This window comes from Pomacea canaliculata, linkage group LG8, assembly GCF_003073045.1.
Source record: "Pomacea canaliculata isolate SZHN2017 linkage group LG8, ASM307304v1, whole genome shotgun sequence".
In the NCBI taxonomy this organism is placed as follows: Eukaryota; Metazoa; Mollusca; class Gastropoda; order Architaenioglossa; family Ampullariidae; genus Pomacea; species Pomacea canaliculata.
Window position 1 is genome coordinate 24,587,457 of NC_037597.1, and position 24,057 is coordinate 24,611,513.

At 41.6% G+C, this 24,057-nt stretch overlaps 1 protein-coding gene across 1 annotated transcript in view; it reads right to left on the reverse strand.

Annotated features, from left to right (window-relative positions):
• Window positions 1–5,856: 5,856 nt before the first annotated feature.
• The window catches only part of LOC112570797 (unconventional myosin-VIIa-like), a 71,961-nt gene continuing 53,760 nt past the window's right edge, over window positions 5,857–24,057 (reverse strand). Inside the window, 16 exon segments of the mRNA XM_025249420.1 lie at window positions 5,857–13,863; window positions 15,956–16,075; window positions 16,632–16,715; window positions 17,158–17,326; window positions 17,676–17,743; window positions 17,962–18,081; window positions 18,435–18,629; window positions 19,059–19,140; window positions 19,435–19,511; window positions 20,079–20,245; window positions 21,464–21,583; window positions 21,923–22,119; window positions 22,267–22,403; window positions 22,975–23,009; window positions 23,012–23,378; window positions 23,830–23,950. Of these exon segments, the coding sequence (XP_025105205.1) occupies window positions 13,696–13,863; window positions 15,956–16,075; window positions 16,632–16,715; window positions 17,158–17,326; window positions 17,676–17,743; window positions 17,962–18,081; window positions 18,435–18,629; window positions 19,059–19,140; window positions 19,435–19,511; window positions 20,079–20,245; window positions 21,464–21,583; window positions 21,923–22,119; window positions 22,267–22,403; window positions 22,975–23,009; window positions 23,012–23,378; window positions 23,830–23,950 (2,227 nt within the window). The 3' untranslated portion in view covers window positions 5,857–13,695.

Genomic DNA, 24,057 nt, shown 5'->3' on the forward strand with positions numbered 1-24,057 from the left:
AACAATTTTTTTTAAATTCATGGCCAATGCAAGAATATAAGTGTTTCTACAGTTAAAGCATTTTTTTTTTCGTTTGGCTATTACTGTGACACTATCATGTATCTTACAATGACAATGACAATGACAGTGACAGAGACAATGACCAACTTGATTAATCCCAGCGGGAGAGGGGGGGATTGGTGTTTTCGCCGTGTCAGCAACTGAGGCTATCTCACGGCAAGCAGCCAGCCTTGTAAACAGGTTCCACGTGCAGAGAAAGAACAGCATGCCCGAGACGAGAAATGATCGCAAACTCTGGGCAGCCAGCCTTCACTGTATTGGGATTAATCCAAGCGGGCAATTATACTCGGCAAGTGTGCTCACAGACAAAAATAAGCAAAAGAGTAAAAAATAAACTAAGCAAAACAAGTTCTAGTTACAAGAACAAGATAACAACAAGATAAGGATAATGTTGTGTCAGGGGAATTCCTTGTTTCCCGTGCAAGCGTAAACGCCGTGCAGGAGCACAACTGGTGACACGTGACACTAGTGACGACAGCTCACCTCCAGGTTTTTAATCGCTCAGTGAACTGTGTGTGACATTTCCACCGCAGGCGCCGAGACGGATGGTCCTACCTGTCCAGGTGTAAATACAGACAGGGGAATCTGTGCTTTTCGTTCCTTCTCCAGTCAAGGTAAGCAAATATGTTTTTATAATGTCAGGAATTTCTAAATTCTGATTTCACGGCAAAAGTATTGTTAAACTGTTTCGTGGGAAAAATCTTAACGTTCGATAAGAAATCACGTGATGAGTTTAACTCAGGGAGACTAATAGTAGCAGTGAATGGTAGAGTCTCATTAGTCATTAAGTTTCAGGAACTACTGTGGAGGAGCAGTTAAGGAGGACCCGCTGAGACGGATTCCGAACTACGGGAGAGCCTTCTGCCTACACCGGACCCACCCAGAGGTGACTGTCAACCGAAGTAGCCCTGGAGTTTCTTCCCTTGTCGGTCGTCGAGGAATCGAGCATCCTGTCGACGTTTCCACGAATGTCCTGGCCAAAGATTCTGGAAGTGTCTACCAGCATTTGTGTTTCCATGGAAACATGTGCAGTGGCGTGTTAGTGTAGTTGCTAGCGTGACAGCGCACCTGCCTGGCAGTGATTGGGTGGATGAAGAGCATTCCTGGCGCTGAGGTTCGTGAGAGTGTCCTACATAGAGATGGCAGATGGCAGATGAATTGTAAGTGTTTTTCGATTTATTCTAATTTTTATTCTAAGTTTCATAGCTGATAAAGAGTGAAGCCAAGCGTTCGCTTAGCACGGAAGTATCGTAGTCGCTGACGTCACGCTTCCGAAGTTTTTCACTTCACTGAGACGTTGAGGAAAAAAAATCAGCAGTCGGGGGGGGGGGGGGGTAGGGGGGTTGTGTTTGTCTCGCCAACTTAGAGCTTAGAGTTTTCAACGAAGGTTTAAAGAAATATTAACCGTAAGTGAGAATTGTGGGAACTATTAAAATAACAGTTGTCTCAATAAAATGAATGACGGAGAAGTTGACAGTCATCTATGACATTGATGTGCTATTTATGGTTTACAGTCATGTATGTGTTTTGATGTAAGTTATGAAAACTTTCTTGCCCAACCTTGAAAAACAAACGAGCGCCGAGACATTTGCCATCTGCCATGATGATGATGATAATGATCAATGATTAAAGATTGATAATTGATGATTGATGGATGATGATAATGATTAATATGGATGATGAGGATGATGATTAAATATGGAAGATAATTTATATCGATGATCATGCTTGATTGGTGTGAACCTCCCTGGACAGAATCCAAACCATAAATGAGAATTTGGGGAACTATTGAAATAAAAGTTGTCTAATTAAACTGAATGACGGAGAACTTGAAAGTCATCTATAACATTGATATGCAATTGTTGTGTTGATGACGTTGTTGATGATGATGATTGTTGATGATGGATGGGTGTTGATGGGTGTTGATGGATGGGTCTTGATGAAGTGTTGATGATGTGTTGATGATAGTGCTGATGATGGGTTCTTCATGATGTTAATAATGGTATGTTGATGATGATGTGTTGACGATGATGTGCTGACGGTGATGTGCTGATCTTGTGCGAACAGCGAACAGCGAACAGCGAAGCCAGAATCCCCATCCCTGCCTTCCAGCCAGGGTGGTGCTCTGGTCCTGGCGAGGGTGCGGTGCCATGCCAGAATCCCCATCCCTGCCTTCCAGCCAGGGTGGTGCTCTGGTCCTGGCGAGGGTGCGGTGCCATGCCAGAATCCCCAGCCCTGCCTTCCAGCCAGGGTGGTGCTCTGGTCCTGGCGAGGGTGCGGTGCCATGCCAGAATCCCCATCCCTGCCTTCCAGCCAGGGTGGTGCTCTGGTCCTGGCGAGGGTGCGGTGCCATGCCAGAATCCCCATCCCTGCCTTTATGCCCCCCCCTTTCCATCAGCCCCTCCTCTCATAGTAGGACTGTGCCATCATGGGCTGGTAGGAAGCCGGTGACCGATCTGACTCACCACACGGGGTCTGAAGTGAAGGGTGTTAGAGGCGGGTTAGTCTATGCGATGATACACATACCGCTGTACAATATTTTGGATTATACCTTAATAGGAAATAGAGATTAACAAGAGTCGAAGAGACATTTATTTTTATCGCCCAATGTTGTGGCCACTAACGGACCATATGTATATGTAGGTGATCCTGGGTGGACAGCGTGTTTCTAAAACTTACAACTGTTCTAAAGAAGGAAATTTAGAAATAAACAAATTTACAATAAAAGCTAATGGATTAAAAAAAAACACAGTATGTCTTCAAACTTAATTATTTTGAGAACGTTTCAGTAAAGTGTCTTGTTTTTTGTTTTTATAAACTGGCATGATAAATAAAAAAATTTTAACAGATAGCTGCTGACGTTTTATTACTTTTCATTAGTGATGTTGGTAACTCTACAATTTAATCACAGATTAAAGAGACGAAGCTACCCAGACAATGCCTGATAATATTTACCCACCTGGACTGACATACCCGAGCTCGCACGCAGCCCAAACATTCAGCAGTCTTTCGGAAAGTCAAGCGACAATGCCCGAAGATCCGTAAAGAACTTTGTGACATTCCTTCCTTCCACACAAAAGCAATAGCAAACTTATCCACTCAGGATTTTTTCCAAGTGCTCTCCCACCTACAGACCCCACCACCTGACTATGACCTGATAAAAACCATCGGACTGTAAAGGTTCAATTTGCATAATGGACTAGTCGGCGGAAGGTCTTGTCTTGTTCTATAACTTTTAGCATCTGGACCACCTAAGTGCTGTGCCGAGCTTTCTAGTGCTACCTCTCCACCTTCCCCTCCTGCATTCCATCCTCCCTCCCACAAAGACAACCACACACGGACAATGGACGTCCTGCCTCTGTGCTGCTGAGCAGTGGAACTCTCTTCCTCATCACATTCGTAATAATAAATTTTCATATTATTGATTCCATGTCTGTTGGTAGACAGTCTGCAGCAGTTTGTATGGCGCTGTGTACATATTATGGGCAGCACAGCCAATTCCTGATAGTTGACACTGTATACTGTATACCATACTACACAGTGTGAGAGCTCTCGACAGAAAGATGGAGAGTTTTCAGGGAAATTGATTCTGAGTTCTTTCTGCAGCAAACAAAATCATATAAACATTCTCCTTGCATTTATATATATATACACACACACGTGCACTTTCGTCCACTGTAAATAAACACATCAAACGCAATAAGACATTGAATAATCTCATTAATTTTTTTCGATTTTATTGTTTTCATCGAACAATTCACACGATCCACACAACTATATGCCACTGATTATAAACCTCAGGTAACCATTCAACAAGACTGAGTTCCAGAAGACTAATTCCCATACACAGACACTAATCAAAGGTATCACCATGGTAATGAGGGTAAAGGTCTGAAATTATGCACACCTTTGTTTGTTTGTAGACACTAATGGCGGTAAACAAAACATTCAAATATTCCATAATTAAGCCACCTGAAGTGCATGTGTTCATGCTTTTCAATCTCTTTCTATATTAATGTTAAATTCGTGCAAGGCCCACAGGCTGGACAGATATAAAAATCAACTAAACTCAAGAATTTCGGACCGAAAATTCCTCTTACCAACAGACACAAGCATGTGTTCAAACTATGTCAGGTATGTCGTGAACCATGCCATTAACCGATGAACTACATATCTCACGCTCGAATCAGAAACAGAAATAAAGATGCCGGCACCAACGGACATTACACCCGACGACGACTCGCACAACATGAAGAGGCCACATTGATGTTCTTCTGTCCTTTCAGTCAGCCTGAAGACCTCTGTGTAGTGTAGCTTGAAATAATTTATGTACAAGATGCCTCGCAGGAGGTTATAATTATTTTTATTTTTGAATCTTTAAAGAATTTTATTTTAATTTTAGATCATTTTTGCAGATGTTTTGCTACTGGCATGTCCGCATGTTCTATACTAGGCTGTAGGGGGAAAAGGACATTAATTTTTGTTAACTTGTTCTACTTTTCTCTGGATATCTTGGATATTGCGATCAGAGCGGGTGGGGACGTAGTGGCTTAATCGGGTGTCGTGGAATCAAATTATGGTCCATCATACTATGTAGTCGGCGCTCTAGATGTCACACCTGTTTGCAGGGCTGACCGTCGATAGTTTTCTCCAGGTATTTCGGCTTCCTTCTCATCTTTCTATTCATGGTGACTTTTTGAAGACCTGTATCTGGAGAACAGAAAAAAAGGGGAATTCCCCCAAATGCTTGGATATAGTTCGATGATATAGAAGCGGATTTAGTAATAGCGAATCCATCGGCCATGTGCCATGTGGGTCTCTGCCTAGGCCTATGCGGATTCCCCACCTGCCATCTGCCCGTCACCATCTGCGTCAGGAGGTCATCTTGCTGCATCGGGTGGAAATTTGGATAAAACGATTTGTCAGGACATTTGTAACGGGAGTGTGTGCAATCAAAGGCGCTACATGAGCTTCCACCAGTTGGGAACTTCACTTTAGACGCCATCATGGAGTCCGTTAGTTTTCAAAGAGAACTTTCATTGAGACTGTAGCGCCAGACATTGTTAATGGTGGGGGAATAATTGTAATGTATATTAATGTATACCTATAAAACACACTATATCCTTTTGGTTTGTTTTTTTAATAGTTTTTGTTTATTTTTTCATTCAGATACTATTATTTTATCTCGTCCAAGAGGCCCTTTAAAGTTTCTAATGACATCAGTCTCTACTCTAGAGGTAACTCTAGCTGCTGACCTCTCGTCGACACGAGGTAACTCTTGCTGCTGGTCCCACGACACCAGCGCACCCAAGGTGCATAACTCTGAATAACGACCGCTCTCTTTATGATCCGACAACTTTTGGCATCATCAACGTTCTACGATTGATGATAATGATGATGATTTATCGATATGTTTAGGTCGCTGGGGTCCGACATATTGAAGGTTTTGTGACAGAACCAACTTTATTTAAAAAATGTGCTTAACTCCCTTACCTTACCCAGTGTTCTAAGGGGTCAGGGTTCCATTCAACAGCTTGGTCAACTGGAGAAAATAGGCGGCGTCAAGTGGATTTTGAACCAGCTATTATCATATCTTCAGCCTCGGACTACGGTGCTCCAGACACTCGGCTGCTTCCAGATTTTTGGGTGGGCAGGGAATTGTTCAGCTACAGCCATGAAGAGGCCTCGAGATTAGAAATCCGACTATTGTAGTCATTGTAGATACCTCCAAGGTGTCAGAGACATATCACGCATGCTATTTCAGTACGGCTTGCAACAAACAACAGACACGCTCCATCAGAAATCAAAGTTTATTATTTCACAAAGAAGTGCTTTATGTTGAATGGGTCCCGGTTGCTCAACTGCCATGTTTTTCAACTTAACACAAACCGCCATATACCCTCCCCGACCCACCTCTTTACGAAAAAACGAACCCATCCCCAAACCCCTTCGTGACAAGGGCTGTAACACAGAAATGCATAGCTTGCATAAAACTTTTAAAACGTGACATAAAAAAAAGCAATGGGAATTTGTTGACAAAGCAAGATACAGCTTGTTGTGTTGTGCCACACGTAAATAATTCAACATGATTTCCTTTTCAATATGTGCTTTTAATGCTTACACTCAAAACAGGAAGTAGAACAGTTTGCCAAGCGCCGAAATCGTAGAGTAGCCTGCTTCCACTCAAAACAGGAAATTAAAACAAGATTGCCAAGTGAACAAAATATAGAACATCATTTTCTACTCATGACTTTCTCGCTGTACATCGAAGAAATTAATAAACATACAAGGGTGGAAGTACTGACTGTTGCTGTATGAATGTCTGATTGGGAGAAAAAAAATTTGCTTTTAGCGCTAGACAAATTTAAAATATATTGGTTAAAGGATTTGAGGGAAAAAAATTGTTCTCCAGTAAAAACGAATGTAACTTATTTTCATTTTGAAGAAAACGTGATGGCCGCCATCGGAAAAAAAAGGAGAGGAATGACAACAGCGGCATGAGTAAATCCCTTTATCATTGTCGGTGGGTGGTGTTCTGCTCTTCCGTCTTTGCTGTTGCGTGCGAACTTTGCAGGTATATATTACCTCTTACAAAGCAGACGACAAAAAAGTCTTTCTGCATTTACAAAATACTACACAAAATAGTGTACTTTAAATAAAAGTGTATCAAATGATAAAACACAAGTTTTATCATAAAAAAACTGGGCAGCCAAATTTAATTAGTTCCAAAGAACTGAGATCTTGTCTCGGTGGTCCCAAGCTTACACTGCCATTCGAATGTTTTACATACTGTAGACTCGTCTCCAAAGCAGTGAGCACGTGTGTGTACTACGAAACCAGAACATATAAACCAGAGTAGACAAGCAGTGCATTGTATGTATATCGTATAGTAATATACCTTGGTCTTTGCAGCTCATCTTTTGGATTCTTAAAGTACACAGTGCGGAAACTGAATTCAATGTACAAATAATTTCACATCGCATGTCATCATCAAACTTCTCATGACCTTTAATAATAATAATAATAATTGAGTTTTAGAGCTCGTTGGGCATCAATTGAAATAAGCACCTCAAAAAACGATATTTTTGATAAAATAAATGAACAGGCTGGGCTTGCAGCTTGCAAAATCCATTTGGAATTGTGTCTTCCTTTAAAGTTTTTTTCTTCTTTAGAAAGAACAACTGGTAAACTGATGCTAAAATCTTAAGCGAAATGAAGAGGACAGAATACATCTGGGTCTGGAAGGCTGTGTGAAGTCACCAGAACGCCGTGTAGTCTCAGGTTATGGTTACAAGATTATGCACTGCCGACAGGAGGAAGACAGAGGGAACGTATATATACATACATGCACACATAAATACGGTTTGGAATGTGGAACAGGATGCACAATATTGGTACAGTATATATATATAATGAAAACGAGCACATTCCCAATACAACATACGTCTACAAAAGTTATACACTTTGCAATGTGCTTGCGCAGTCTTGTGCAAGGACTCTCTCATTCTCATACAAGCGCGCACGCGTGCACGCACGCACACCCAAACAGACGCACACATGCCGTGTCAACCTGGGATTATGGGTTTCATGATGCAAGCAGGCACTGAAATCGTATTAAAACCATACCAACAGTCATGGCTAGACAATATGTATTGATATACTCCACATAAACAGAATCGTTATTGTTGCGAATACAAAGGCTGCTTCACCACTACAGAAAGCGACACAGCAAGCGAAACATAGAGCCAGGCTCTTCGTGGTACCATTACATTAACAACCACCCCTCCCGACTGAAGAAACAAGTTACGCTGCACTAGATATAGCAGTAGATTGTATCACCCAGTCTGTCCCTCTATACATCGCATACACACAGAGTGTAGTTGATATACATCGTCGTTGATTCTGCCAGCGTTTTGCTTTGGTTCGCAAAAGAAAAACAATAACAAATCGAACCCAAGAAAAGCAACAATGCTGCGGTCCATGTATTGACCAGTCCCGTCAATCACGGACTGCGTTGTCTGGGAGATCCGCAGTCATGGTCTGCCAGCCTCCTCCCAACGGATGACTGACGCAGCCAGTAGTGCGCGCCGACACGCTCATCCGCCCATACGTCCTTCCACATCAGTGAAGTGGGTGGGGATATCAGAATACGTCGCGCAGAAGGATCGCAGGGTTTGTTTGGGGTTTTTTTTCCACAGAACTGACATGTAATGGGGTTGAGAAATTGGAAACAAACGAAAACAGGCATCCAAACACACACAGAGCGAGGAAACGAGTGATATGTTGCCTGAAAGGGAGGCCAGCAACTACTGGGTAGTAGGATCTGCTGAGAAGGTATTCACTGTTCGTCACAAGTAATTTTTAGTTCACGGTCCATTCAGCATTCATTCAGTTGGGGATGGGTGGGTGGTAATGTCCAGCTAGTGTGAATACAGCAAAAAACACAATTGCGATCTTGCCGCACCTACGTGGGAGTCATGGATCACGTATCAGGATGCCGACAGCACCCTAACGATGAATGCACTCTGTCAAAAGAAATCTGTTTCCTTGACCCTGCCCGACACAACAAAGGGTGAACTGAACCCGTAATAATACGTACTATTGTTTACATAAAGAAAAATACCATGGCCTGTCCGATTTGGCACGCATCCATCTGGCAAAAGTGGATAAGAGAGAGCGTGCAGGATGGGGGAAGGGGGCAGCCCCTGAACCACCAGATCGTGTTCAAAGAGAGACACTTGCAATTGAGCTGACCCGAAGGGTGGTGGGCTCGGACGCTGTTGCCCTAATCACTGCTACCTCCACCTCCACTTGAAAAAGCAGAACAATAAAGTTCGGGTATGTCGGAATTAATTGCTAACTGCAGACATTGTGTATAAAGCATTCCTATATGCCGCTTTCGTCAGATCTCTTGATCGAATTCTGGCAGTAAAGAGAGAGACCCATCACTTCATTAGGCAGACCTGATTTTAAACTTGGCTCGAGACCAGGGCAGAAAAACCAGAGGAAAATATGAAACAGTTTGATGTCACGGACGTGCGAAGAAAGTGGAATACGCGAGAACAGTGCAATAGCACCTAATATTCGTACAAGAGCACTGCTGAGTGCACTAATTCTTTAAAGTGCTGGATGCATGCGCAAAAGCACCTGCAGGGAGTCCAGAACAGGTAAGGAAGGTGACTATAAATATACAAGTGAATCCTGTGAGCGTGGGATGCTGAAAAAAGTTACTGCTACACATCGCACTTTGCATATCCACCCACAGAGGATGAATTCTGCATTAATAAAAATATTCGGAAAAAAATGGTTAGACGACGACGTTTAAAAGATGGACCTAACTAAAACTCGCCGGTCATCACACTTCTGGCACCAGTAACTGATGAGCTATGATCAATACGCTCTTGTCTTGGTAATGGTTGGGCTCACAGGAGCGATAACACGATCAATTTCCGGTTGTTAAAAGCTCCCTTCCTCGCCACCAACATGGTCGTCTACTCACTGCTCTGACTGGTTAATATCATGTTTCGCTTGAGGCAGACACGTTGGGAGTATCTTCGAGTGCCAAGCGTACTCCATGACCACGTGACCTACCGGAGATTAACTCTTCTTCCCGTAGAGCTGTTACTGATTTTCTCGCCCTCGGTGCACTCCGCATTATTCCTGTTTCATTTCTTACGGAGGTCTTCATATCTAGTTCAGCGACATCTTTCGTGGGGCATGAAAATATGATTATGTGAGATGACTTCTTCGACATAATTATCCTATTTAGAATAAAACCCAAGAGCATGGACTGTTAGCAGAGAACCATTCTCTCGATTAAAAAAAAAAAGCAGCATTTCAAACATAGCCAATCGTTGCAAGAACCGAAACAGAATGGAGTATTTCAAAAATAAGGAAGGAAAACCCTCGTCGCTAGTAAAGCTAATCTGGATGCAATATTCGTGATCGTTAACAACATATTGCACGGGTGGATGCGCAGGGCAGGGTGAACAATTTATCGCTAGACATGATCTCTTGCCAGCTAAGCTGCTACCCGATTGAGTAGCGAACGCGCGGCGCATCTGGGCCCTGATCATCAAGTGCAGAAAGCTGCTTGCACTAGAGCGGGGGAAGATGATATAGGGGCAGGGAGGGATGTCATGGTAATCGGCCTCCTCCTGTGATATGAACCTGGATTTCGTGGGCGTTCCATTAAACGGAATTATATTGCACGGGTCGCGGCTGGAAACGACGGAATCAACAACAGAAATGTCTTTAAGTGCTGTCTATCCCATAATAAGTTTGGAAAAAGCATATAACTGGTCGTCTCATGACAGCAGGCACCTCCACAAGTAACCGGATGCACGCAATACTCTGGCCTGACCTGACCTGCAGTATCCCCGAGAAGGTCTATCTAGCTCCACTGTGCTTCACGAGCACTTTTGACATGAAAAAAATCATTTAAAAAATGCGTAGTGACCCCTATTCCTCTCCGTCACCCCATCCAACAAATCCGTTCGATTAGCCGTTGAATGGAAGAAGTGGCGAGTGAATCTACGGACAAGACGACCAGTTCGATGAGAGAACAGCCAACGGCGCTCTCGCTGATGAAATGCGACGTTCCTTCCGGTTCCGGATTGGAAGCGATAGAGTATTATGCAGCGGAGGAGACGCAATGGAAGTTGATTAATACACGAGGTCAGTCAAATCGTCGTACCACGTTCTTTCAATAAATAATTATAGTCATACTGAAAAAAAATCAAAGGTTTCCATACGAAACGAAATTTCTCTATGAACCCTACCCCAAGCTGTAAAAATAAGAGAGAGAGACTACACGTCCAAGTGCAGCTGTACCAAAGAACGCTGACCCCGTTGATAAGCAAAACCCACACAACGAAGAGTTCCAACGATTTATTTTAGCTGGAAGGAGTGTACCTGAGTACACTCTCCTTCAAGCGCCCTGACTGCAAGAATTTCTGTCAAATTTTCTCTCCCTCGATAGGTGAGTGGGTGGATGGGTGGCAAGATCTGCTGACTTGTAGCACACGTCACATGGAGACCTCGAGACCGACAGGGACTGACTGAACTCTCCCTACATTAACATGCTCAACGTAAAATAACTCTCCTCTTTCAATCAAATAATAGTTGATATGCAAACAAAGACCGACGTGAAAATAAAAGGAAGGAGAGCTGGGAGAAGTTAATCGAAGACTGGGGGGTGGTGGAATGGAGGGAAATCACCCATCACACACACAAAAACTTTCAAAGACAGTGTCATGGTTGGAATCAGTATCACACACGAGACTTTCTTCTTTCAACGTAGTAGGCACTGTATGCCAGCAATCGAAGTCACTGCTTTCAGAATTGGCTTTACCAGCAAGATATCCTTCCGCATTGCACAGTTATTTACAGGAATTAAAGCTATCAAAACAAAGGGACCGATATGTACAAGAGAAGCGTCAGTTTTTGTTTTGGTTTTTTCCTTTTTTTACTGTATTTTATACAGACATGCCGGGGAGGGGGGGGATTCAGGTAAGCAAGTAAACCGGATAGTACATAGGGAAAGTGGAGCATGGGAAGGGGTTATCATGATAGCGACCAAGTATGATCAGGTCTGGCTGCTGGCACGGCACGGACAGTGTGTTGATCAAGAAGCCCAGGACGGACTCCAGATGGTGTGTCCATGCCACCTCAAATCTCGCTGCACTTTTCCTTATGGGGCGCTATTCGACATGACAAGCTGCCTGACAATGAAATGCAGGTCGAGAGTCACAGAACATGTAGCCATGAGAGTCCAATAATGGATCGGTCTGCACCTGGGCTACTAGCTACCAGATACGGACAAGCTGGGTAAGGAAGCATTGGCAAGAATCATGGCAACAAGCCAACGAGATCTGGTTAATTAAAATAACTGAATTAAAAAAGATTCTTTTAAAGGCAAGAAAGCCAGCGATTTGAAGAGTTTCTGAAGAGACATAACCCATGCTGACTAATCTAGTGCCGTCCTTTGATGCGATCCCAAAACACTCATAGTGGCAAGGACTAGTTGGGTCATGGTTACTCCAGTTACTGTTTACACGACAATCCGCACAGCCCCTGAATTTATTTTTCCTCCTTTATAAACACTGATTTTCATGTAGATTTGTCTCTAAAAATCACTTTATCGCGGCTTCTGTCTCATGATCAGAAAGACCAACGGTCCTGTAATAACATCCGACCTGTTGAATACAGATCCCGTCAGACCCTCGTGCATCAACGATATTCATCCATAACCCCATGCTAAATGCCAAATACTACCCTAATTAAAAAGCAGAGCTCTGGAAAAAAAGGGGCTGTAGGGTAATAGAAGGACAGCTTTTACAACAAAGACGCACTTTAAATGGATCACATTTCGCAAAAGCATTTCACGAGCCAATGTCACAAAGCCGTGGTGGGCGTAGCGGACGACATCAGGAGACAAGCATGACAAATGCGCACACATTCCAACAAAGCCTTCACATGTATACAAAAGTCTGCGCACAATTTGTTTCCCAACCTCCAGGATATGGCCTGCGCTGAAGATGATGGGGCGCTGAGCGGGTAAAAGAAGGTAAACACATCTGCAATGTTTACACATTTAAAATAAAAGAATGAAGACAATAACTGCCAATCATCACCAATCTCTTCCTAATTATCCATGATTACAATACATACAGTGGAAAAAAACTGCCTTCAAATGCAATGTTGTGCGAACCCACATGATCTGTCACGCGGTGCACAGCAAGATGGCCGTGACGCACTTGCCGGCACCTCTACTCTACAAATGTCAGCGAAAATTGCTCAGTTGCGAGGATGAGCTGGGTCTTAGAAGGTCCAGTGTGGTCATGATCGGGCTTGCAAACGGCATCTGGTTGCAGGTGTCCAATTGGCTGCTTGGAGCATACCAACGCCCCACTCCCCCAAAAGAGAAAGAACCATCATCAGACCCATTATTAAGCATACTGTTGCCCTGACAAACACTCCTTCCTGCACCTTCCCTTTCTACAGATATCGACAGCCTGAGGGTTCCAAACACCAACATCAGCTATGCACTGCATTGCTGCTGGTTTCCAGATACACCCATCCCCCAACAATATCTAAATAACAGTCTGTTAAAGATAGAGAAATTCCCTTGCATGTGACAGCTTTAAAAGGAGATCCAGAAAGACGCAGTCTGCCTGGTCAAAATGACCGTGATCTGTTCATCCGTCCCTAGTGCACGCAATACGAAGTCAGGGGAGCAACACAGAAACACTGAAATGCTGGCGACGAAAGGTGACACAAGCATTTTGGGCCCGAAGTCTGCTACACCAGAAACTGCTCCTGAGTCGCCGGGCAATGACTAGCACATGACTCCTGTACATTTTTTGTCCGAGTTCCGCAGCCGAATCAGGGTACTCCTCGACTGTGCGGTTCCTCTTCTTTCTTCCTCGCCTCTCAGTCTTGGCTGTGACTGCCTCCCCAAGAGCTGGCAGTCCAGCATCATAGCGTCCTCCTGAAATATTGCACCTGTACAAGTCTCTTTGTTCCTGGACCTGTCCATCGGCAGGTGTAGGCGGCACGACACCCCGGTTTCGGTGGCTGCATGGCTGGCTGGCCCTGTTTGGTCCGCTGGCCTCTTATCTCAGCGCACCCCTTTCACTCTTGTCGGATGGGATCCAGGCTTGGTAGTGCCACATTCTGACGATCCATGTCCTCCAAGTCAAAGGCTCGGGACATTCGCTGGGAGTTGTCGTTAGGCGACAGGAGGCAGCGAGCCTGCAGCTCCTCCATGTAGTCCTTCACCAGGTGAGCGATCTGGGATGCCTGCAACATACACAAATACAACTGTACAAACATACATCTAGCAGCTGTACAGTAACAGCCGTATACCTAGCAGCTGTGTAGTGAGGGTCAGTGGCAGACAGGCACCTGTCACTCTCACGGTGACGTAAAATCTAAGCGTTACCTGATTTCAGTGACATGGAAGTCCTACGGTCACACAACAGGTCAGCAGGAATACACTTGCTGTCTTACAAGCTCACACTATGCTTGCAGTCCTACAGAAATTAGTGACAAGTCACCCCACAACGACCTGAGAAGGTTAGAGGATGACCTTTTTTTATTATTATAATACCTGGGCGACGTCAGGCAGACTCAAGCGACCACGTGTGCCAAAACATTATTTGTCTAAGAATTAATTTTTTTTACACAATGTCAGCACCAGTAACATCAAAAGCACCCATCCTTGGGGCTCTAGCCACGGAACTGTGGTAGCTGGTTACCCCCGAGGCTGGTTCCCCTCCGTTTCATGGCTCCAGCCCCAGGCAGCAAATAACAAATACGCCATCTTCAAAATATCCTAGGAAGTAATGATTCATTAATTTTGTACTCAGGACTAGCAGAACTGGCTGTCACCGTTAGAGGTGCGTTCAGAAAAGATTTGCATGAGATATTTGTTTTCCTCGGACGAGAAAACAAAATTGGCTTGCCGTAACGAGCTGTCATTTTACCGCCTGCAGAAAAATAAATATGAAACGCCGTAATTAACGGGAGGGTCGTGTGCAATCAGATTCGTTGTGGCACCCGGCAGCGCTCGGATGACAACAGCTTTGCGTGCTGTGACTGCTGGATCAGGGATGATTTGGTAGTGAGGGGTGGGGTGAAGGATGTGTCTGTATGGACCACCATGACTTGGTGCCGTTGTCTTACAAATGTTCCCAGTTCACGTTCTGAAGTTGATACAAAGTCCACGCAGGTGATAGTCCTCGTTAACTCCTTCCTTTTCGTAACCATTCTGTCAGCAGAGTAAGTCAACGGTGAAGAACAGGTCTTAAGAACACGTCCGAGGCAGCATCTCCTGTACCCCCTCTCCTCCAAACCCCTCAGAGCTTTCTCCCGCTTCTAAATTGCGGAGGCTGTAATCCACTTAAGTCGCCCCAGCAGATGGCCTTTGTCCTGCGTACTAAAATTCCCACTGTTACTTGCCCATGGCCAGCTTACGATTTGCGGTACCAGAGTTTTGAGGATATTAGCTGGACTGGCCTAGAAGTGGATTACAGGCCTAAAGACCTCAGATGGAGATAACCTGTTTCCACGATTCAAATAAAAATATGCGACGGCAGTTAAGAATAGCATTTATCATGCTGATTACAACCGTGATTGTTTATAGGGCTGTCTCCTGCAAGCGACTACATTTTAGTTCCAAATGTATGGATTTTGATGGCGAGATCCCACGGAGCGTTCAGCATGAGCTATTAAAATCGACTAATTATTAAAGGGAAGCATGTGCCAGTGATCTTCAGGCAACTGTCAGGCGCTAACCGAGTGCAGTTCTCGCTATAATTACATGCCCGACCTGACATTCCTGGTGCCACGCAAATGAGGCTCATGGCGAGGACGTTGTTGATAAGTAGCTGTCCTCCATGTGTCTACTACCATCCGGTGTGATGCACGAATGGCCACGAAATTATGCTGTGGGGAGTTAATGCTATAAATCCAGTTGTCCTGTTCAGGCTTCTAAAGTTTTTTAATCCTCCCCACTCCACAAACCAACCCAGGAAAAAATAGTTTTCATTTATTCATACATTCCTCTACTCCTGGTATAACAAAAACAAGAGGGCTGGTTTACAAAACAACACTGCAACATTTGTTTGTTTTTTTTTAAACTATTTAAATCTCTCTTTTAGTAGCAGGCACCACTATTGATTTCTATGGAAAATTTGACACATCAAGGAGGCCAAATAAACAAATTAAATAAATCAACCTGAATTTAATCAAAAAACAAAAGCTTCCGTACTAAAGCTATCTATAAATACTAGAAACACAAAACCAAATACAAAAAAATAAGTCATGCTGTTGTAAATGTTTTGAGTGAATTTTGTTTTCAATACTAAATCACATATATTATGCATGTTACCTCATTGGTGTTGAACATGAACTTAGTGCCCTTGGCCATGTTCCCAATGACAATCATGATGCTCTTGATTGCTGGACTTGAATGCACCACTTCCGAATAGCCAAACGAAGACAGAAGTCTCTGAAGGGAAAATAGAAAGACTAGCATCATAAAAAGAAGTTCAACTCTTACTACACTTACCATGCATTTTCACTGGCTCTTCCATGGTGAATAATGGTCCTAACTTTTACTTATTATTAATTTTTTATGTCTTTATCATGTGTATATTTACAAACTGTTACAAAGAATTATGCAATGAAATGCAACAATTACTCTTTCGATGCAATATTGTTCCTTCAAGTAATCACTTCATTCATTTCATGTTGATTCATTCTCGAAAACTCTAATCCATTAATCTGTTTTCATGATTCACTGCTCACAATGATATAATAGTGAAAGAAATTTATAGCTTGCATTTGTTTTGAGTCTAATAAAAAGGTGACAAAAGAAAAGGAAAGATGATAAGAGCTTACATAAAACAACAAAAAGAGTGAGAGAATAACTGACAAAGAAGCCAGAAAATAAAGGGTTAAGGCATCTACAAGGAACGAGGAGAAAAAACAGCCCAGAAAAATGAGTACAAAGAATGAAAAATTATTTTTAAAAATTTGGGTTAAACTAGAAGTGGCATACATACATATGTGTGCAATTCCAGCAGGGAGATACCTCTCTGATGCACAGCTAACAACAGATTCTTTGGCATGGAGGAGGTGTAAGTTTGCTGCACACAGAGTTTTATTCAGCTCTTAACTTCCATAAAGGAGTAGTAGTAATTCTAGAGCAGGGGTGCCCAACCTACAGTTTGCAGCCGGCTCATTTTAACCAGACACAACATAATTTCCTTTTTAATGTCAGCATGATTCTGGCAAGACTGCCATGTTTTGGCCCGCGAGATTTAATATCATGTCCAGTACAGCCCTCAAGCTACAAAAGGTTGGGCACCAGTTTTCTAGAGGGTTCTGAGCCACTGATGGAAGAAGAAAAACAGAAGTTTTCATTTACTGTCCCTGCCTAAGCAAATATGTCGGTAACAATCCCAATATACCCCACTATAGCACGTTCACCATTTGATCTATTCAAATAAAGTGATATTCTAAGAACACAAAAATGAGTAAAGTTACAGCTGCTTCAGATAACCGTCTTATCAGTTCTTAAAGCCTTACGCTGACAGGGAAGATAGTAGCTCCAAACAGCGGCCATTCTTGAAGCACTGATATAAAGCTAGTGACTGCCTGCTGGGGACTCAGGTCTAGCAAAGTTCGGTGCACAGTCACAATATCCTCCAGGCGAATATAGCCTCGCATAGGACGAGGCAAGATTCGTAACACTGAGCTGAACAGAAAATCACATATGGACAAGAAATATTTTTATATTCAAATCTCTTAACACAGATTAAGAGTATTTTTCTTCATTGGTCTACCATAAAGAAATAGTGTAGGTATACATGTATGTGCAATCAAAATATGCAGGGAGAAGGGAACTCTTGACAAGCACAGCAGTCAAATAGAAAAATTAAAGCTATCTGTGAAACTATTTCCTGATCATAACCACACCCTCAACAGAATCAGTTATCAAAAACATCTATTAAATTGAAACACAAGTGGGAGCAATATATTCACAGAAGATAGTTCTCCATGTGCTGCAGCACAGAACTGGCAAAACTACAAAAAGAGTGACTGACCTGTAATTTATGTCCCCTGACTTGCAATCTTCCATCTCTGACTGTATTTTTAATGCACAGAGTTGTACCTGCAAAGGAAAACTAACTGCATTTGGCAACAATTCAAATGAGCAATTCAGACAGGTGGGAAAGGTATTCATTTATCCAAATCCCCATCAATCAACTGCAAATTGGTTTTGGGACTATCAAATTACATCTAGAACCCACTGATTGTAAATAGTTTCATAGTAAATCATGAAATCATGACAGGAAATTTAGTGTAACAAGCAAGTAGTTCAGTACTCACTGCATGTGTAGGTGTAATTGGAATCCTCTCCTCAAACACATCCTGAATTAGTTGATGGAAGACAAGGTCACACTCTACTGGATCATTGTAGTCCACATATGGTTCAATAAATAGTCGTTTCTGAAAAGTTCAAAAGAACTGTAAACTAAAATCTGCCCATGTGTGCATATGCACATAAACATGCCTGCACCTGCACAACATACAGTCACCATTCATATTCTTCCACAAGATCACAGGAATTTTTAATTAAGATCCACAGTAAACGATTTTTATCGATTTACAAGACATGTAGATTCAACTGAACTTTAAAAAAAAAAAAATTTGTGAAGGAAACTTCTTTGGGTCTTTAACATTTAACCTTTAAACATTTGCAAGCATTTCATTCCCAGTAAAAATTATACAAAATTTCTATCCCAGATAAGGGTTTCTAATGCATACTGCTTTTTTAATGGCTTGTTGCTATAACTACACACCCTAAAAGTGAGGTGGAACTCCTGTACAGCACCGCTGCGTGATAACCTTTCCCATTTGCTGATGGTGTCAGACATTCGCTCATCAACACCCATGCCTCGGCAAGTGAAGGATGCTGAGCTGGTCATGACCTCATAAATGCCAAAGCCTTCAGCATCTGAACGCATGCCAATCTTTGCTTGGATGATCTTGATCACCTGGCATTGCAAGAAGCACAAGAATACTTCCTCACTTAATGCAATCAAAATACTTAAAGAACACAGCTTAGATAATAATATAAACTCAAACTTGTCGTGCCAGCAGAGACCACAATTCTTGTAAGAAACACAAATTATCTCGGGTATTTGTTGACTACAACTGACACCAAAATAATGCATCAAATGTAATATTCATGAAATACCAGAACACTACAGGCTATTGGCTCATTAAAAATGTCTGTTTCAATCCTTATCACTGATAAAACTGCTCCCTTATTTATAATGCTGTGCAGCAAAACTTTAACAAATTAAGTGTATTTGCTGTAAATAAATAAACCATGGCATTTAATAGTCCTTTTTTTATGTTAGAAAGCACTGTCATAAGAAGTGAGCAAAGAACAGCTCACCAAAACAAAGACTACACAATACCTCCCCACATGTTGCAGCCGAGTCAAACTCCACCACTCTTTGATCACCATTCAGGAAAAAAATTCTCTGAGTTATCAGTTTCCTGTCACAAAAATGCAGATCTTTTGAGATACCACACAAATATTACAGTCTAAGTACCATAATGAAAATTAAACAGGATGTCATGATGTCTGGACAAAAAAATCTGGAGTCAATATGAAATGAGGGATTGCTGATTAGGGCAAAGGAAGTATGGGGATGTGATATTGATAAAAAGAGAGACAGCTGATGATAATTGTACTCTCCATGAGGTTAGCAGTGAGCCAAAATGTGAGCAAGAATTATAGGGTATTACTTTAGATTTAGTCCCAATAGGAATGTCTACTGCCTGACATACCTCTGTATCACACACTGAATTTCTCGTACAGAAGGTGGAAACTTCCTCCTCTTCTTTTCCCCTGTTCTATTCAGGCACTGCAAAATAATGAAACATGCAACTTCATGTATTTTATATATTGTTTTGGGCACGTTAAGAAAAATTTACTCCAGAGACTGGCACAATCTTACAAGGTGCAATCAAACATAACCTTTACAGTCCACGTCTGCCAGAAAATTCTACTTCTGAAAATGCTCATTACCTATGCCTACAGAAAAGGCTTTGAAGTCTGTAAACTGTAATAATGATCAGGAAAGGTGCTAGGTCACATGTTGCTCAGAGGGGCAGGAGGATTGTGACTGTGATGCGTACGGTGTGATGCGGTATGTGTTAGCTGCTATATAGACTTCTTTGACAGCGAAAAAGAAAACTAAACAGGGAGGGTAAGAAGCTACAAATAAAGTATCAAAACAGAGAATTTACAATTAAGATGCAGATCCTGAAGTTGTAAGAAAGAACACTAACTCATCATTAAATGTGAGATACTTGAGTTTCCAAGAAAGTGGCATGTCTATTCCATGGTCAAGCTTTCAAAGGTTTGTGACTTCTCTGAGAGAGGATTAATAACATTTTAAGGTTACATAACATCAGAAACGCTCTCTTACCTTGAGACTGAAGCGAGCAAATTTACCCTCTTCTGAGGTTGTGTCCATAGCACACTTCTTGAGATGGACCTGAACATACTTGTGAACTCGTGTATGAACAGGAGGCAATGTTGCGCATGCTACTGACAGCAGCTGCCATGATCGGCGATTCACCAAACTGTTGGGGTCTGTAAAGTCAAACAACATACTCATAAGCCTTCAAATATAATTGTTTGTCAATAATGTCCAAACTGGCAATAGATCAAAATTTACATGTCAGTTTACATTGAATGTTGCAACATTTCATCACAAAACTTGATCAAACTACATTCTGAATATACAACATAACAGATTTGAAAATTATTGTATAAAATAACACCTTGTCCATTCCTTTAGATCTAGAGAAATGTTGAAACTTTTTTTTTAAAACTATAAAGTTTACAAAATAGTGAATTCCATATCTGACTTCAAAATAATTTGAATTGCTGAAAGGAATTCTTTCTTCAGTCAGCAAGAATGACAATGATTATATCAACAGAGAAAGAGAATAAAAAAGAAAGTAAGAGAGGTTATTTTCTACAAAAATCACATTCCCTTAGTGCATCATGGAACATACATGCAGCAAAAGAACAAGCTACATGCTACTAGTGATAAAAGAAATAAACTGAGCAATATTTTCTTGCTATAATCTCCACCTTTATCTTTACTAAGTTAAACACTGACTCAATAATTAATAATAGAAGGCAAACACACACCACCCAGAAATCATGATAGATGTTTAACCTTCGGGAAAAAGATAAACTTCTAGTTTCACATCAGAATGATACTTACTCGATTTCTGTTTAGCATTTTTGGCATCTGTCCTAGGCAAAAAGATAGTTCATTACAGTTAAGCATGCAACATACAACAAGAACATCATGCTTCTTGCAGGAGACAGCAAAGTACAAAGAATACAGAAACCATGGCATAGGACACTTTTGGAAACATTGCAGACCAAGTTTCACAGTGAAAAAAGTTTAAGATATGAAGGAAGAACAGAATCTCCATGCTTTTATCCATCAACAGCTCTACAGGGAAACAGTAAAAAGGCAGCATAACAAGATCTTTACAGGAAACAGTTATTTACATCACCTTATAGCAGAGAAATCAAAGGGTGAAAAGTTTCATCTAAATTTTGTAAACAATTTTTTTTTTTAAATTTGGAAGCAGACAAAATTGCTCTAAAGAGAAAATGATCACAACAAGCATGCAAACAACACACATGCTAACAGTTAACTGTTTTTCTACACAGATGGTGCAACTGAACATCTTTGCAGACATATATCCAACTGGTCATCAGAGCTTATTCTACAGCAGCAGTATCCCACCTGTCCAGCCTGACTACCTTGCCCCCTTTCACACATACCTGGGTGATCTGTGGTCTGCTTGACTAGCTGCAGGTAAAACTCATTGCATAGCAGGTCATTCTCCAAGCATTTCTGCATCACATTCTGCATCATGGTCACATGATCTTCATCTGTGTCAACTACAACATATATTGCATATTTAAATAAAAAACCCAGACACAGATGTATCAAACTTCATTCACACCTGCATCTGTTCATGAGAAGACAAAGATGTATCATAATGGATTATGCAACTTGGAAGGAATTCTTTAATTTGTTCTCATTGTGTGTGAGAGAGGGTGAGAAAAGAGCATGTGTGTGCGTGCAAGAGAGAGAAAAAGTGATAAAACACGTGTGTTTTTAATCCACTTGATAAAACCAGTTGTCAAACCAACTATATTTTAAAAAATTCAGTAAAACCGAATAATAAAACTTAAAATATCAGTTATAGAAGCAAATCTATCTGAAACAAAGCCTACCGGATTCTTCAATTCCAGAATAAATCAAAATGCAGCTGAACATTTTAACAGCAGTCTCTTCGTGAGCAGGGTTGTGAACAATTGTCAGAGACTGGCGCAGCGGTGTTTTGCTGTAGGACCAGAAGTCGACGCCAAAGTTGCTGCCTGCATCACTGCTGGCATAACTCCTCAGTCTATCCAGCTTGGATTTAGTTAATCTGCAAAAATTCAAGCTTTCCTGATCAGCCTTTCCACAAGAAACACTGTGATAGTTGAAGTCAAAGCGTTCTTCAAATCTCTCTCTCACTAAAATATTATATTTGAGACAAGGAAAAAGCAGCCAAGCATATTTCACATGGTTGTACCTCCTTAATGTGTTTCTTATAAAGCCAGTGCTGCCCTCTTGAGGTGGTCGTTGTAAAATTCGGCTTTCGGCCAATGCCTTTCGACAGCGTACTATCTCCTCATAAAGCTTCAGCTTCTCATCATCAGTCAGCTTCATCTGAACACAGATATATCAGCTCTGACATTTAGGTCAGAATTATCATCCCTTGCTCACCACATTGTCATTTAAATTAAATGTTTTATTCACTCACATAAAGGTTAACATTTATTTATATGTTATGTTCTGTCACTTAAAGTTAATACTCTATTTATATTTAATATTATTTTGCATAAGGATCACATTCTACATAGCGAACATGTATAATTCCTATTAAAACTACTATTTTATGTACAAAACCTACCCTTGGGGTGGTATCAATCATAAATTGCCTGACCTTGGGCAGGTAGAGGGTCAAAGAAAACACCAAAATGTCAAATAAAATGTAAACATGAAAAAGAAAACAACTTCAGCTTAAATATAATAAATTAACAAACTATTAGTGTTTTCAGTTAATATCATCCTCTGCAGAAAATGTGGCTGTTGCAGTGAGCTAGGAGATGAAGAAGCTTAGCTATGAGCTGATAAATATATGCAATTCGTTAGTGGAGTGGTGGGAGGGAATCAACTTATAATGCAGTTTGATGGCAAAAATGCAAAGAATAATCTGAGTATTGCTTCAGGTCCCCACCTTCTTCATGCCTTCATATTCTGGCTTCATCCAGAGGCGTGATGTGGGCAGTAACTGGCAATTAGATGACCAATGTCCTCTTTGTGATACGTCTCGAACATGAATGTCTTCTGTGGACAGCCGCCTACCATCTTGTTACTCATTTCCATTGTCACAAAGTTGTCATTAGGGTCAACAGCAATGGATTCGATGTCATGATATCTGAAGTCGTAGATGAGCGCCTTGTCTCGTCCCCGCACAAATTTCAGGCCATCCATGTTGATAGCCAGGAGAGTGTCTGAGCCATGAGACCACAAACCCTTGTGTACGATGGGAAAGAGGGTGCAACCATACAGAGGAAACTGTTTGACACAAGTCAGGTACCATACCTTCGCCTCCAAGTCACTCTTGCCTGCACCATAATGCTGCATAAATATATTCATGCACACACACACACGCATACACACACACAGTCCTTACATGAGATGATTCTGAAAAAATTGTTCATCAAACTGAATTTCTGACACAATGCCAAATGCTCTTAACCACCTTAAATGGACAAATGACTGTTAAAAAAGCGTGGAAAGCCAGTTTTGCCATATAACAGAATACATAGGTTTGTGCAGGCCACTTCCTATAGCTTATAGGGGCTGTACATATTTATCCTCACCAGATTCAATAAGTATTTGTTTAAGGTAGCAGGCTTAGTACTTTCTAAGCCAATATAAAGAATTACTATTAATGTCATTTATCCCTCACTGGAGCTGAGTTTTCAGGACAGTATGCCTGATCCAGTGCTTTCTCTGTTTTATACATAGCTGACATTTAAATTTAAAAGGCAATATCCTAAGTAAAATCATTTATTCAGTATCATACCTTGTGTGCTTTAGCCAACTTCCTGTGACCAGTTTTTCCCGAAGATGCCAGAATACGCTTACAGAGATACTGGTCTGCCTCACTATACCTGTTAGAGCATATCAGCAAATGTTTTACCCAACTTTCCACTTTCTAGCTACGCATGAAACATTAACAACAAGAGACAAATCCATTTCAACAGCACATCTGCACAAATCTTCAAACAACTATTATGACTGCCGTGAAATG